The sequence below is a fragment of the Salmo trutta genome, chromosome 3, assembly GCF_901001165.1.
Source record: "Salmo trutta chromosome 3, fSalTru1.1, whole genome shotgun sequence".
NCBI lineage: Eukaryota > Metazoa > Chordata > Actinopteri > Salmoniformes > Salmonidae > Salmo > Salmo trutta.
This window is the reverse complement of record NC_042959.1, coordinates 53,389,733-53,402,933: the sequence shown is the minus strand read 5'-3', so window position 1 is coordinate 53,402,933 and position 13,201 is coordinate 53,389,733. Positions and strand designations below refer to the sequence as shown.

Here is a 13,201-nt window from a genome sequence, read left to right as displayed (position 1 = left end):
TTACTATAGCAGTCACCAGTTCATTGTTGTGTGTAAAGACATTTGTGTAAAGGATAAACAGGAAAGGTGACAGGACCGTCCCTTGCGGGGGCCCCCATGTTTGTACATATCCGATCTGATACTGCCTGGTTCAGTCTTACGAACCGTGGTCTATTGATCAGATCACAATCCATTTGATTATGTGTGGGTTGACATGAATGTTCGTTAGCTTTTGGGCCAGCAGGTGGGGTTGTATGGTATTGAATGCACTGGAGAAGTCAAAGGATATTGTGCTCTGTGGGGGAGATAGAGAAGAGCATCTTCAACAGCAGTTTTAGGGCGGTCTGCAAATAGCAAAGGATCCAGGTAGGCTGCCACCTAGGCTCTTAATAAGGGTATTCAAACTTGTTGGATCATAAGGTAATAAAGATATATAAATAAGTCATATTCTTTCAAAATCAAGGGATTTATTTTAGTCATAAATTCTATAACACCTATCCAATTGTTTCAGATAAAACCATTTGAAATCCAAGAGCATCTTCAGTTTGTTAAATGTTATTCATTTGCAAAAGATGGACAGTAAATGAATAAGGAAAAACATTTGTCTCGCTTTATTGCTATTACAAACAGTACAATATTTGATGCTAAATTGAACACCTAATAGAATAACGCTGCATGTATGGATGATAAGGTACACCTGTAAGTTCAACCTGTCAGGAAACTCCTGAACATGCACAAACAGTGCCTCCTGTTGATAGGCTCAATGACATCAATTACAGAGATGAACCAGGTATCTATTCAGTCCTGAAATTGTTAAAGGCCATGCTCAAGATCTCATTTTAAGTAAGTGGTCTGTATGGAATGTCAAAAGAAGACTGTCCAGTAGCTATCCAAACTTTCTACCCTACTGCCTGCCCCTCTGGTGTCCCCTAGTCTCCCCGGGTGTCTCTGTGTTCTTGGGGAGGTGGCAGGGCTGCGTGGGGTTCGTCTGAAGGGAGGACAATTCGCGGGCACGACGCCGTCTGGATGCTTCTCTCCAGGCCTCCCTCTGCTGTCTCTGAGTCTCTTCAGGTAGATCTGATATCAGCACCCTCTTCTGATAATACCTGAAGAGAGAATGAGTATGAACACAGGCTCCACAACACAGATACACAGCAATCTAGGGCTGTCGTAGTAGAACTGCCCAACCTTTGCTTTTGGATGTGCTTATTGTTTTCTAGGTATTATCACTGCACTGTTGGAGATAGAAACACAAGAAATTGGCTCCACCTGCGATAACATCTGCAAATAAACTTTGATTTGATAACCAGTCATAAATACAGACCGTGCGCAAATTGAAGTAAGCCTAAACCTTGGTGGACAGTCATCGTTTTACATTTCAGTAGATGTATGTATTTTGTCTGGATTGGTACATTTCCACAAGGAGATTAAAATAATGAATGACGCTGTTTCTCTGCCTTAAGTCGTTTATTTATCGGGCCTCTCACACAGACAGATGCTTGATAGAAAACATGAACATGCATACAGCTGTTGCACAACATTTAAAAAATACTATTATGGCTAAACAGAGTTTGGAGAGCACGCCTCTGTGGTGTAGTGCAGCTCGCTCTACTCTGTCTTCTTGGCAGGTGGCTGGTAGTCAGGTTCCATGTCCTCTTCATCTCCCTCAGTTCTATCTCCATCGTCTTCTACCACTTCCACATCTGCAGCCCTTTCGTCCACTCCTTCCCCAGTGCTAACATCACCCTCGTCTCCGTCCTGTCCCGCTTGTCCTTCCAGGACACTACCACTGGTGGCTTCTGTGGAGTTGGTGAGAAGCTGGTTGTCAGGCATATCTGTTTGAAGAAAAATGGCAGGTATTTTTTATAAATAATAAAATAATGTAGCATACAGTCTGCAATCTTCACCTTAATGTGTTGTTACACAGAGGGGAGTTGTTGGTATATGCTGTTGTATGTATGTTGTTGAACGTATACTGACTGTACAAAACATTAAGGACACCTACTACCATTGAAAGGCACATATTATGTCTTGCCCATTAAACCTTTGAATGGTACACATACACAATCCATATCTCAATTGTTGCAAGGCTTACAAATCCTTCTTTAACCTGCCTCCTCCCCGTCGTCTACACTGATTGAAGTGGATTTAACAAGTGACATCAATAAGGGATCACAGCTTTCACCTGGATCCACCTGGTCAGTTTATGTCATGGAAAGAGGTGTCCTTAATGTTTTGTGCACTCAGTGTATGTTGTGTATGCTGTTGAGAGTGGAGAGTAACTTACGCTTCAGTAAAGATTCATAGTATTTGAGCAGCTCCTGGAGGCAGTCCTCCTCCAGACCTGGCTGAGGGTTGGTGGGCATCATGATTTCTACTCCCCAGCAGCCTCCACGGGACTGCTTCCCTATGAGGAGGACGGGCCTAAAGCCCAGAGCATGCACTTTCCGGAGCTGAAGAAGACAAAGGTTTACATAATTATCATTTCAATCAGATGGCTGCTAATCAGAAATAAAATGGGAATTAGTTCAATTCAAATGGAAAAAAGCTAAGAATGTGTCCAGAAATGTAGAGGGTTACCATTATAAAAAGTGAGTCCAGGAACCTGGCAACGTTGTTGTGCAGGATGGTCTTTCTTGCCCACTCCATCAGTGTCTTGTCCATTGCCTTATTGCGTAATTTGTGGTATTTCTTGAAAGGCTGCACAGCTTTGCAGCTCTCACATATTTTAGAAGCACAATTTAACAACTTTTTGCAGTTGTCACACACCTTCTTCGTTGAGCCATGAGTTCTATTGGTTAAATTTGATAAAGAATGAACAAAGAAACAAACAGAAACATGTCAAGGAGAGCACATGGGTAGTACATTTGATTTGACAATAAACAGTAGATGCAGTCAAAATGACCTCTTGAACAGGTACCCTGAGTGTCGCCTATTACAATCAGCTAGATTGGGTGAGTTTTGATCATAGCCTCCCCACTCACTATTAATCCCATTTAAGTGCAACATTTTTTAAATAACCTACCCAGCAGCAGAGCGCACACATCAAGTACAGGTTGAATGAATGGGGGATTAATGGAGATTTGATTGATTTATGGCCAATTGTATTTAAACTTGCTTAACATTTTACTGTAATTTAAAGTGCAAAATTGATTGGCTACCAGTCAGAGAAAAGCACTGCAAGGAGTAAACAAATTCCATTCCTCAAGATAGATTGGCAATGGCAAAATGCAGTTTAATCCAAAACAGGACGTTTTATTTACAAATAAGTAATATTGAAAAAGATAACAGCAGAGCCCCATGCAGTCTTTGTAATTCTATTTTTAAATCATCACCATATGTATAACAAATCACTGTGTATATTTAATGAAAAATAACTCCAACATATACTGTATGTTTAACCATTTATTTCCCTGAGCCTCCTTTGGCCCTTAAAATGCTTAGTTTGATCATGTGGGCGTTAGGAAACACATTTGAATATACAGTATTTACATACACAGACCAGATTGTCTGATAGGATGGTCTAGAGCACACTCCCTTACCCAGATGAACAATCATTGGTCTATTATAATTAGATCACATTGCGACGTCATGAGGTGGGCCAAAAAGTTCCATCCCAACTAGACAGGTACCTAGACAAATTCCAGGCAATTTTCAAACAGCTCTTACACAAAAAAGGGCATAATATTCACAATTTCTATGTTTTATTTCAACCTCATCGTGTGGAAATATATTTAAAAAAGCAGGAAAATCAAGTTTAACTGCACAGCCCCTTTAACACTGTAGGGAAATGGGAACTTGTTACGAACAAAATAGAATTTATCACACTGATTTTGTTTACAATAAGTCTACAAAACGTCTTAAATCTGTCAACAACAAAAAACACTTCCGGTAATTATTTAGAACATCATTATAACATAAAAGTTATATACAATCACGTTTCCCCATCACAGACAGGGCCAGTCAACAGAAACATAGGACAAATATTCCAAGATGCATATCATGATAGATCTCAATTGTAATCTGTAGTGGTGATTGATTGATATTAAACAAGAGCAACATTACAACATTTGAAGCTATGCATCATGTGTGTGCATCCTTGTTTGTATCTCCTATGAAACTGGTTCTACCATTCAAATTCAGTCAGGTCTTTGAGGAAGGTGGCAACTGAATCGGTCTTCCTTTGCACAACTCTTCCAGTCCTGCGGCTCACTCCGGCTTCTGAATCAAGGTATGAAGAGCATTTGGTTCCTTCATTTGGGTTGATCCCTACTAGAAACCTAAACAGTCAACATGGAAGAGTTAGTCAATCCAGGCATTGCTTTCACAATTCTTTAAATTTGGGTTGTAAAGCTACCGGTAATTTACCAATCTACCGGAATCTTCAGTCATTTTGTTAATTAATAGAAAATGTATGGCAATCTATTGTAACTTTGGTAATTTATACTTGAATAACTTAAAAAAATATATAATTAATACTATAGGAATACATATGCGTCCATATTGTCCATGAGTTTCTAGTAGATAGACTATAAGGTTCAAGAGAAAATAGCTGAATTAATGAACAAATCTAATTAATGTTATTTTCAATTAACTCTGCAACCCTTCCAACTATTTACAACTACCACCAGTTTGATGCCAAAACATTGACAACAAATACATACTGACATAGTAAAATAAATAACTGTGTATAAAATATATAAAAGGATACTTCATGCTGAAACCCTCATATTAAACACCAATGATATTGAGTAAATTGATGGATTATATTTAGGATGTTTTACAGCTTTGTTTTTCTATTTTAAAATCATCTTCTTTAATTATTTCATATATTTACATGTGATAAGGCCACACAGAGGGCCAGAGATAATTAGACACCTGTGATAATCTGAGGTACCCTAAAGGGCCACTATATGTATTGTAATGGATTACATAAAATCCTTGAAAGATACCAAAAATCTGGTAGTTTTGTGGTAAACGAAAGTTTCCAGTAATATACCCTCCCTTTACAACACTAAGTAAGTCTCTCAAAACTGAGATACGCAAAAACGAAATGTAATTTAACTGCAAGGCATGCAAGACAAATGTAAGTGCTGGATCAATAAATGTTCAATACTTGCCTCTGAATAAGCTCCAGTGTTGCTGATGCTGTCTCCTGGTACTCTGTATTAAACACGTAGAAACAGCCGAAGAGAACAGAGAGGGCAGCAGCAAAGTCGGACTGATTTTCCAAAACACAGACCACTCTCCCCTCGATCGACACCATCCATTTAGACGAAGCCAGCAGGGAACTCCCTGAAGTATACAGTAATAATGATTGTGTTACACAAGATATTTTCTAATATAGGCCTACACAATATATTTCTGTTCCACCACAATTAAATATTACAGTATTTAGGCTAGAATTCATCTTATTGTTCTATTCTTCAGTGTAGCGTTAACATTATGTAGTTAAGTACCAGTATGTATTTCTGGTGGTTTATCTAGCCCCACCATGGCCATAATCTGAGTTATGAATATGATCATCTCCAGTCCATACACAAAATGTTGTCATTACCAAGCATGATAAGTCTTGGAGTGGCCGGCAAATGCAACTGAGCCTCTACATCCATCTGGGTGTCATTCACCTACATTAAACACAAAAAGAAGGTTGTTGAATCCTGATATGATCAATCATGTGTGTAAAAGCACAGTATAATGTATATAGTCCCAGTATGAAACAATCAGAATACAATGTTTTTTATTTGAATAAAATCACACACAATAACTTACATCAGCCAAGAGGAAGAGAGAGTCCTCTTTCTCTCTGAAGTGAGACAGCACCAGAAGAATGGCAGCACAGGCTGTGAGGTCCTTGTTGTTACTGACGTCACCTTCAATGTCATTGAGGAGACTTTGGATGCCTCTCCTCCAGTTGGGTTTCTGACTTCGGAAGAAATTGACAATGGTCTTTCCCTTGCTCAGCAGAGCGTCACTGAGGCAGCGGTCGATCTCAACTCCAGTGAGCATGTGGAAGTGGGCGCAGAGCCATCTCTTGGTAAAAAGAAAAGGCCATTGTTCCTTGACGTCACCGATGCTTGGGGCTGGCCATGCATTTATCATGTGGCGTTGGTTAATGTACGTAAGCCTCATGAATTCATCCACATCTCCCCTGTCCACACCTCCGGGGCCTGCACTGTTGAAAATGGTGGCCATAATCTGTCTCTTGTTTTCCAGGGACTCAGGAGTCTCTCCTTCCGGAAGGTCCTGTGGGTGCCAGTTGATGCACCCATAACTATCCACTTTTGTTCTTGCTGTTTTGGCTTGTCTGTTGCTGTGTTCCCCTTTTTTGCTCGTCTTGGGTCTGCGTATTCTATTTTCAGTGTTCCGGTTCACATGCTCCACTCTGGTTTTTATTTGGGTGAGCAAGGAGGAGTACCTTCTGCTAAGCAGTTCCCCTTCTTTTGACAGGTCTGCAAAGCTCTCTGGATATTCTGCAACTATGGCTTTGGCTATTTCTGCACATACTTTCTTGTTGGGGTTGAGGCAGTGTACACGCATTGCATCAACGGTGATCCTCACCATCAGCCGCCTATCTGCCGCCTCAACTCTTCGTCCCTCTGCAATGGCTCGCCTGAGGCTTTCAGGCGTCTGCTGCCAAGGGACATGAAAGTTGCTGATCCAATCCTCATCATCATCATCCTCCTCCCTAAAAAGCAATACCAATTGCATGGGATAAATTGATGGTTGCTTGCGTGGCAAGTGTTCACAGTGCTATACAAAGCCAATATGTTATTATATGTTTATTTTTGTCTGAGCCAAGATGATTTGGTACCTCCAATGCATCCCGGTAGAGAATTATTGACAATGATGATGGGAGGTTCTTGTAACAGTCCATTTTCATTCAAATTTGACCATTTGTCATATCCTCATTAGCAACAAGATGGATAATTTTGTACTGGTCTTTCACTGTTGACAGTCCAAGAATAGGTGTCAGAGTCTCTTTGATAGGGATCTACTGACAGAAGCGTATCCTGCCTGTAGCATTGGAACCAAGACATCTGAGCTGAATTGGCTCAACATAGTGTCCGGTTAGACCATAAACCTTTTCCGTTTATACTTTACGCAGACCTTTCGTGACAATCAATGATTTAAAAAAAATATCTATTAACTTCATTGGGATAGGGGGCAGCATTGGGAAGTTTGGATGAAAAGCGTGCCCAGAGTAAATTGCCTGTTACTCAGGCCCAGAAGCTAGGATATGCATATAATTGGTAGATTTGGATAGAAAACACGGTAAAGTTTCCAAAACTGTTAAAATAATGTCTGTGAGTATAACAGAACTCATATGGCAGGCAAAGACCTGAGAAAGATTTCCCACTTCCTGGTTGGATTTAAGGTTTGTAGTTTAAGTGATTGCCTATCCAATATCCTGTGTCTGTGGGGTCAGATTTCACTTCCTAAGGCTTCCAGTAGATGTCAACAGTCTTTAGAAGTTGTTTCAGGCTTGTATTGTGAAAGGGGATTGAATAAGAGCTGTTTCAACAAGTGGTCAAGCTGAAAGACTTTAGTTTAGTCTCGCTCGTTCTCTTTCATTTCTAATGACAACGGAATTGTCCGGTTAGAATATTATTGAAGATTTATGATAAAAACATCCTAAAGATTGATTGTATACATCGTTTGAAATGTTTCTACAAACTTTAATGGAACTTTTTTGACTTTTCGTCTGGACTTTGTGCCCGCGCTTCGTGCATTTGGATTACTGGACTAAATGCGCGAACAAAAAGGAGGTATTTGGACATAAAGATTAACTTTATCGAACAAAACACACATTTATTGTCTGACATGGAGTCCTGTTAGTGCCATCCAGTGAAGATCATCAAAGGTTAGTGATTAATTTTAACGCTATTTCTGACTTTTGTGACACCTCTCCTTCTTTGGAAAATGGCTGTATGATTTTCTGTGGCTAGGCGCTGACCTAACATAATCGCATGGTGTGCTTTCGCCGTAAAGCCTTTTTGAAATTGGACACCGTGGCTGGATTAACAAGAAGTTTATCTTTAAAATGGTGTATAATACTTGTATGTTTGAAGAATTTTAATTATGAGATTTCTGTTGTTTGAATTTGGCGCCCTGCAATTTCACTGGCTGTTGGCGAGGTGGGACGCTCACGTCCCGAACGATCCCAGAGAGGTTAAAATATTCTCCCGACAGTGAAGCACTGTTGATTTTAACACCATTTTTGTCATTTAGCAGACGCTCTTATCCAGAGCGACTTAAAGGATCAATTAGGGTTAAGTCCCTTGCGCAAGGGCACATCGGCAGATTTTTCACCTAGTCGGCTCAGGGATTTGAACCAGCAACCTTTCGGTTAGTGGCCCAACGCTCTTAACAGAAAATATGTTTTTATGTGAAGTACAGTAATGTTACAGTAATATAACAGGAAGCTTTATAGTACGGAAGATTACTGTATTGTTTTCCCACCTTGAAAAAACGCCCCATATTATAATGTAATCTACTGTGTTACACTGCAAAACAGAGTATTTTACTGTGGATTTGTCTTTCACAGCACAGATAAATAAAAAAATAACTGACAACCCAAAATCCAGTCAAAGCACTAAAATATGCTAAACATGTCAGAAATATTGCATGCTCCGTGTTTTGCAAGACAACTTAACTAAATTGAATCGCAATTTAAGTGAAATTGTGGACACCCAGACTGTGTGGATTAAAGGTCATACCGGCATTTTGCCCTCTCCTTGTAGGCCCGCAACTTCTCAGGGTCAGCACGGATTCTCTCTCTGTATTGCCGCTGTGTCTCTGCGCTTGACAGCCTCCCTGATGTCAAGAGACAATAGAACCGTATGGTTATTGGCATGATCCTCTTAAACCTGAATTTAACTTGGATTTTACCATGAACTGCGTAGCAGACAGTTGTTTTTAAACCCATAAGACCCCTTACAACTTTACAATCCCCTCACCACTCCACTATAAAAAATACAACAACAAACAGAAAAGGACAGAGACAAGACACACAAGCATACTTTTCACATGCTCTGTCGATGTCTCCTCAGACTGTTCTGAACGTCTATCGCCTGGACTCTGGCTTCCAGCAACAGAAGACGTTCCATCAGACTCTTTCCCCAAGACGTACATCGGGCCTAAGCCCTCCTGTTGTTCTGCAATGCTCTCCTCACTCATCTCCCATTTGATGTAGAAGGACCCAGTGTCAGCAGGCTCCTCTTTTATCACTGGGCTGGTGACTGGAATGGCTGATGGGGACTGGCCTCTGGCTCGATCTGCTGAAAGCCCAGGAGTCCCTGCATTGAGACCTGGGATTGAAACAAATACATGATATCTAAAGCAGGGGTTGGTCACACACTGGCCAGGTTTGAGCATAGACATGTTCAAGTTGCCTTTACCAGCAGGGCGGTTAAAATGAACAAGATTACAAGAAGATGTGTCATCATAGGCGTTGCAATGCTAAATGGGGCAGTACCTAGTACACAATGATCATCTGCAGAGCATATACTGAGGCAAGTTGGGTAGTTAGCTACATGACCTCATGTACCAGATTTGTCTCAGTACTGGCAACGGCATTACTTTAGCATATGGGGAATATCAACTATGAATACATTCATCCTCATGATATCATAGTGTCTATAATGATGTACACACTGACATTTATGCACCGGTGACTTGAGTGAGAATGTACAGTATTATGAACTACTGATAACCAAGCAATCAGGACAGAGCTACTCACTGGGGAAATCCATTCTCCAATCATTTTCGCTTGCCACCTCGTTCTCATGGCACATCGGTTTCCCAAAATCTCTTTCTGGTGAAAGTCCAGACAATTCAAAGGATAGGCCTACTCGAAATGTTGTTAATTCGTCTTCAGCTTTTTTAAGCTTACATTTAAGGGTTTCATTTTCTTTGTCCCTCTCTGCCACCTTCCTTTCATATTCCAGTATTTTGGTACTGTTCATATTGTAAATCACATCCATGACAGTATTTACCGCTGTTCTGATAGCATTTTCCACTGCACGAGCGTTTTCTTCTTTATGTAAACAGGAATTCATTGCTCTACTTGGGAGATAAAAATAAAAAAAACCTTTAAAAAAAACCTCAACTTGACAACCTTAGGTTGTGTGGGTTTCTAAATTGGCCAAGTCACAGAGTGAAGCAGCTGATAACTAGCTAACCCTTTTGTCTGTGGCACTGTAACATTACTAGCTAGCTCAGCTGGATAAACAGTCAGCAGCCAACAACTTTACCGATGTGTGCGTCAGTTTGTAACCCTTCAGTGACAATATTATCAAAGAGAGAAAGCGAACGAAAACGTGGTATTTCAAAGGCACTCACACCTGTATAAAATATTCGGAAGAAAATTTATTTGACATGTTTTAGAGAGCAAGTGTATAACAGCTCAACGTTCACCTCGAAGTTCACTTCCGCCGCGCCAATCGCGCGCGTCACGTATCAAATGTGTTTGGGGTGGCTCAATCACAGCACCGTCTAGTGGTAAATCAGTGAATAATAGCAAATGGTGTACAATGTGAAATAATTTACCGACATTTCCAAATAAAATAAAAAACATAGAACATTAACAGCCCGAACCAATTCATTGAATAACTGTATCATTACAATATGATACAGAAATCATCCTCTCAAACAACAAAGGAGATAACAAGAAATATGATCCCAAATCCCCATCTTTGTTCAGCAGCCTAAACCTCATCTGTGCAGGCCTAAACCTCATCTGTGCAGGCCTAAACCTCATCTGTGCAGGCCTAAACCTCATCTGTGCAGGCCTAAACCTCATCTGTGCAGGCCTAAACCTCATCTGTGCAGGCCTAAACCTCATCTGTGCAGGCCTAAACCTCATCTGTGCAGGCCTAAAACTCATCTGTGCAGGCCAAAACTCATCTGTGCAGGCCTAATCCCCCCTTACTGTCTGTGGTGTCCCCTAGTCTCCCCAGGTGTCTCTGTGTTCTGTGGGAGGTGGCAGGGCTGTGTGGGGTTCGTTTGGAAGGAGGACATTTTGCGGGCACGACAGCGTCTGGATGCTTCTCTCCAGGCCTCTCTCTTCAATCTGCGGGTCTCTTCAGGTAAATCTGATATCAACACTTTCCTCTGCTGATTCCTGAAAAAAAAAAAGAGTGAGTATGAACACAGATTCTTCAACAAATGCACATACACATGATCAAAGATAAACAAATTGTATGCTCTGTTTTCAAATGTCTGAAATGAACGTCTCCATGTAGGACAATGGAATTAAGATTAATTCAAGTTAACGTCAATATTCTCATCAAGACTATATTGAAGGTGGACACCCAGACTGTGGTAGTGAAAGGTACAGTAACCTATTTACCTGCGACGTTCCTTCTCCTTGTAGGCCCGGAACTTCTCAGGGTCAGCACGGACTCTCTCTCTGAACCTCCTCTGTGTCTCTGCGCTTGACAGCCTCCCTGAGACAATAGAACCATATTGTCGTTGGCATGACCCTCTTAAACTTGATTTTTTCTAATCATCATTTCACATGCATACTTCTCAGATGCCTGGTCGGTCTCTCCCCATACTCATGTCCACTCTGGCTACCAGCAACAGGGTGAGTTCTGTCTCTTTGCCTGATTGGAGTTCCACCCCTCTGCTGGGCTTCATACTCTTTTCCCAGGATGTGTATCGGGCCTAGGCCCTCCCGTTGCTCCCCAATGCCCCCCTCACTCATCTCCCATTTAATGTAGAATGTCTCAATGTCAGAGGGCTCCTCTTTTATCACTGGTCTGGTGACTGGACTGGGTGATGGGGACTGGCCTCTGGTTAGCTCTGCTAAAAGCCCAGACTCTTCTGCAGAATGGGAGGTAGGGTTCTGGTGATGGGACGTATAAATAGTCGATGCCCCAGTGGGAAGAGCTGTGTCTTTGCACTGGGAAAAAACCTGTGGAGGAGTCCTTCCACCGAGACCTGTGATCAAAACAAAGATATTTGGACAAAAGTAGGGGTTGGTAAGTGCATGTCAAAGAGCTAAATATTGGGATAAAAACAATGGGGACAATACTCACAGGGGAAATCTATTCTCCACTCAGCTTTGCTTGACACCTCGTTCTCATTGCAAATTGGTTTCCCTCTTTGCATTTCTGGTGAAAGTGCATAAGTGCTTGACCTGACTTGATGACATTCATTTCCAGACAACTCAAAGGAGCCTCGCAATGCTGTGACCTCACGTTCTGCTGTTGTAACTTTGCGTTTCAGCGTTTCGTTTTCTTTGTCCTTCTCAGCCAACTTAATTTGGTATTCTTGTATTTTGGCAGTGTTGATACTAGAAATAACACTCACAATAGTATGTATCGCTGTTCTAACTGCATTTTCGACTGCTCGAGCGTCGTCTTCATTTTGTAAAACAGAGAACATTGCTCTACTATGGAAATAATTCTTTTTTTTTTAAACACGAAAGCCGGGCACTAAAGACTGCATGAACACCAAGCAGTGCTAGCCGACAGCTTCTAACACAGGTGATGAGATAACAACAAATTGGTAAGAGAACGAACCGGCGGGATTTCAAAGGAACGCGTTAATACCAGAGAAAATAATACATTAAAGAGAACAGACACAGTTCATGTTAATTATCTCCCAACACCATTCACTTCCGCATGTATTAGGTCTTTTAAAGGTGGTAGCGAAGTCACAGCGTCGTCTAGTGGTAGCTAACTCAATTAATAATGATTTTGTTTCAAGTTTCACGTTTTAATGTCACATGCACAAGTACAATGAAATGCCTTTCTTGCAAACTCAAAACCCAACAATGCAATAATCAATAACAATGTATCACTAGAAAGGAACACACGTTAAATAATAATAAGAAATATGAAATACACAATAAAGTAAGTAAGTAGGCATACTATATACAGGAAATATTTAAAAAGTCCGTTCCAATACCATGCATGTGCAGGGATACTGGAGTGATGGAGGTAGATATGTATAAGGGGGACTAGGCAACGGGATATAAGATAGACAGAGTAGCAGCAGCTTGCATGTGAGTTGGTGTAAATGTATGTGCATATTATGTGTGAGTGTTTGTGTGTGTGTGAGTTTGTTGTGCTCTGTGAGTGTGCATAGAGACGGTGCAAATATTGAAATAAAAGAGCCAACTTGCAGTAGCAGCTTTGCTCCACATGATGGTAGTATACAGCAAATAATATGGACATAAGGGAAGAAAGTTGCCCATTGCTCCAATGCTGTA

At 41.0% G+C, this 13,201-nt stretch overlaps 1 protein-coding gene across 2 annotated transcripts; it reads right to left on the bottom strand.

The window, feature by feature from the left end:
- Positions 1-426: 426 nt before the first annotated feature.
- zgc:113210 lies at positions 427-12,654 on the bottom strand. 2 transcript variants are annotated; one of them, XM_029739718.1, is made up of 10 exons: positions 12,024-12,654; positions 11,509-11,925; positions 11,333-11,429; positions 9,722-11,104; positions 9,003-9,290; positions 8,700-8,796; positions 5,752-6,667; positions 5,537-5,606; positions 5,100-5,274; positions 3,194-4,259 (listed from the first exon to the last, which is right to left on the bottom strand). In XM_029739718.1, the coding sequence occupies exons 4-10, from the start codon at positions 10,038-10,040 to the stop codon at positions 4,106-4,108; spliced, it is 2,019 nt and encodes a 672-aa protein (XP_029595578.1). In that variant the 5' UTR covers positions 10,041-11,104; positions 11,333-11,429; positions 11,509-11,925; positions 12,024-12,654; the 3' UTR covers positions 3,194-4,105. The 2 variants fall into 2 exon arrangements, with proteins under 2 accessions (XP_029595585.1, XP_029595578.1); XM_029739725.1 differs by lacking the exons at positions 3,194-4,259; positions 5,100-5,274; positions 5,537-5,606; positions 5,752-6,667 and adding exons at positions 427-1,814; positions 2,267-2,432; positions 2,560-2,770 and having other exon boundaries at positions 12,024-12,653.
- Positions 12,655-13,201: the final 547 nt, after the last annotated feature.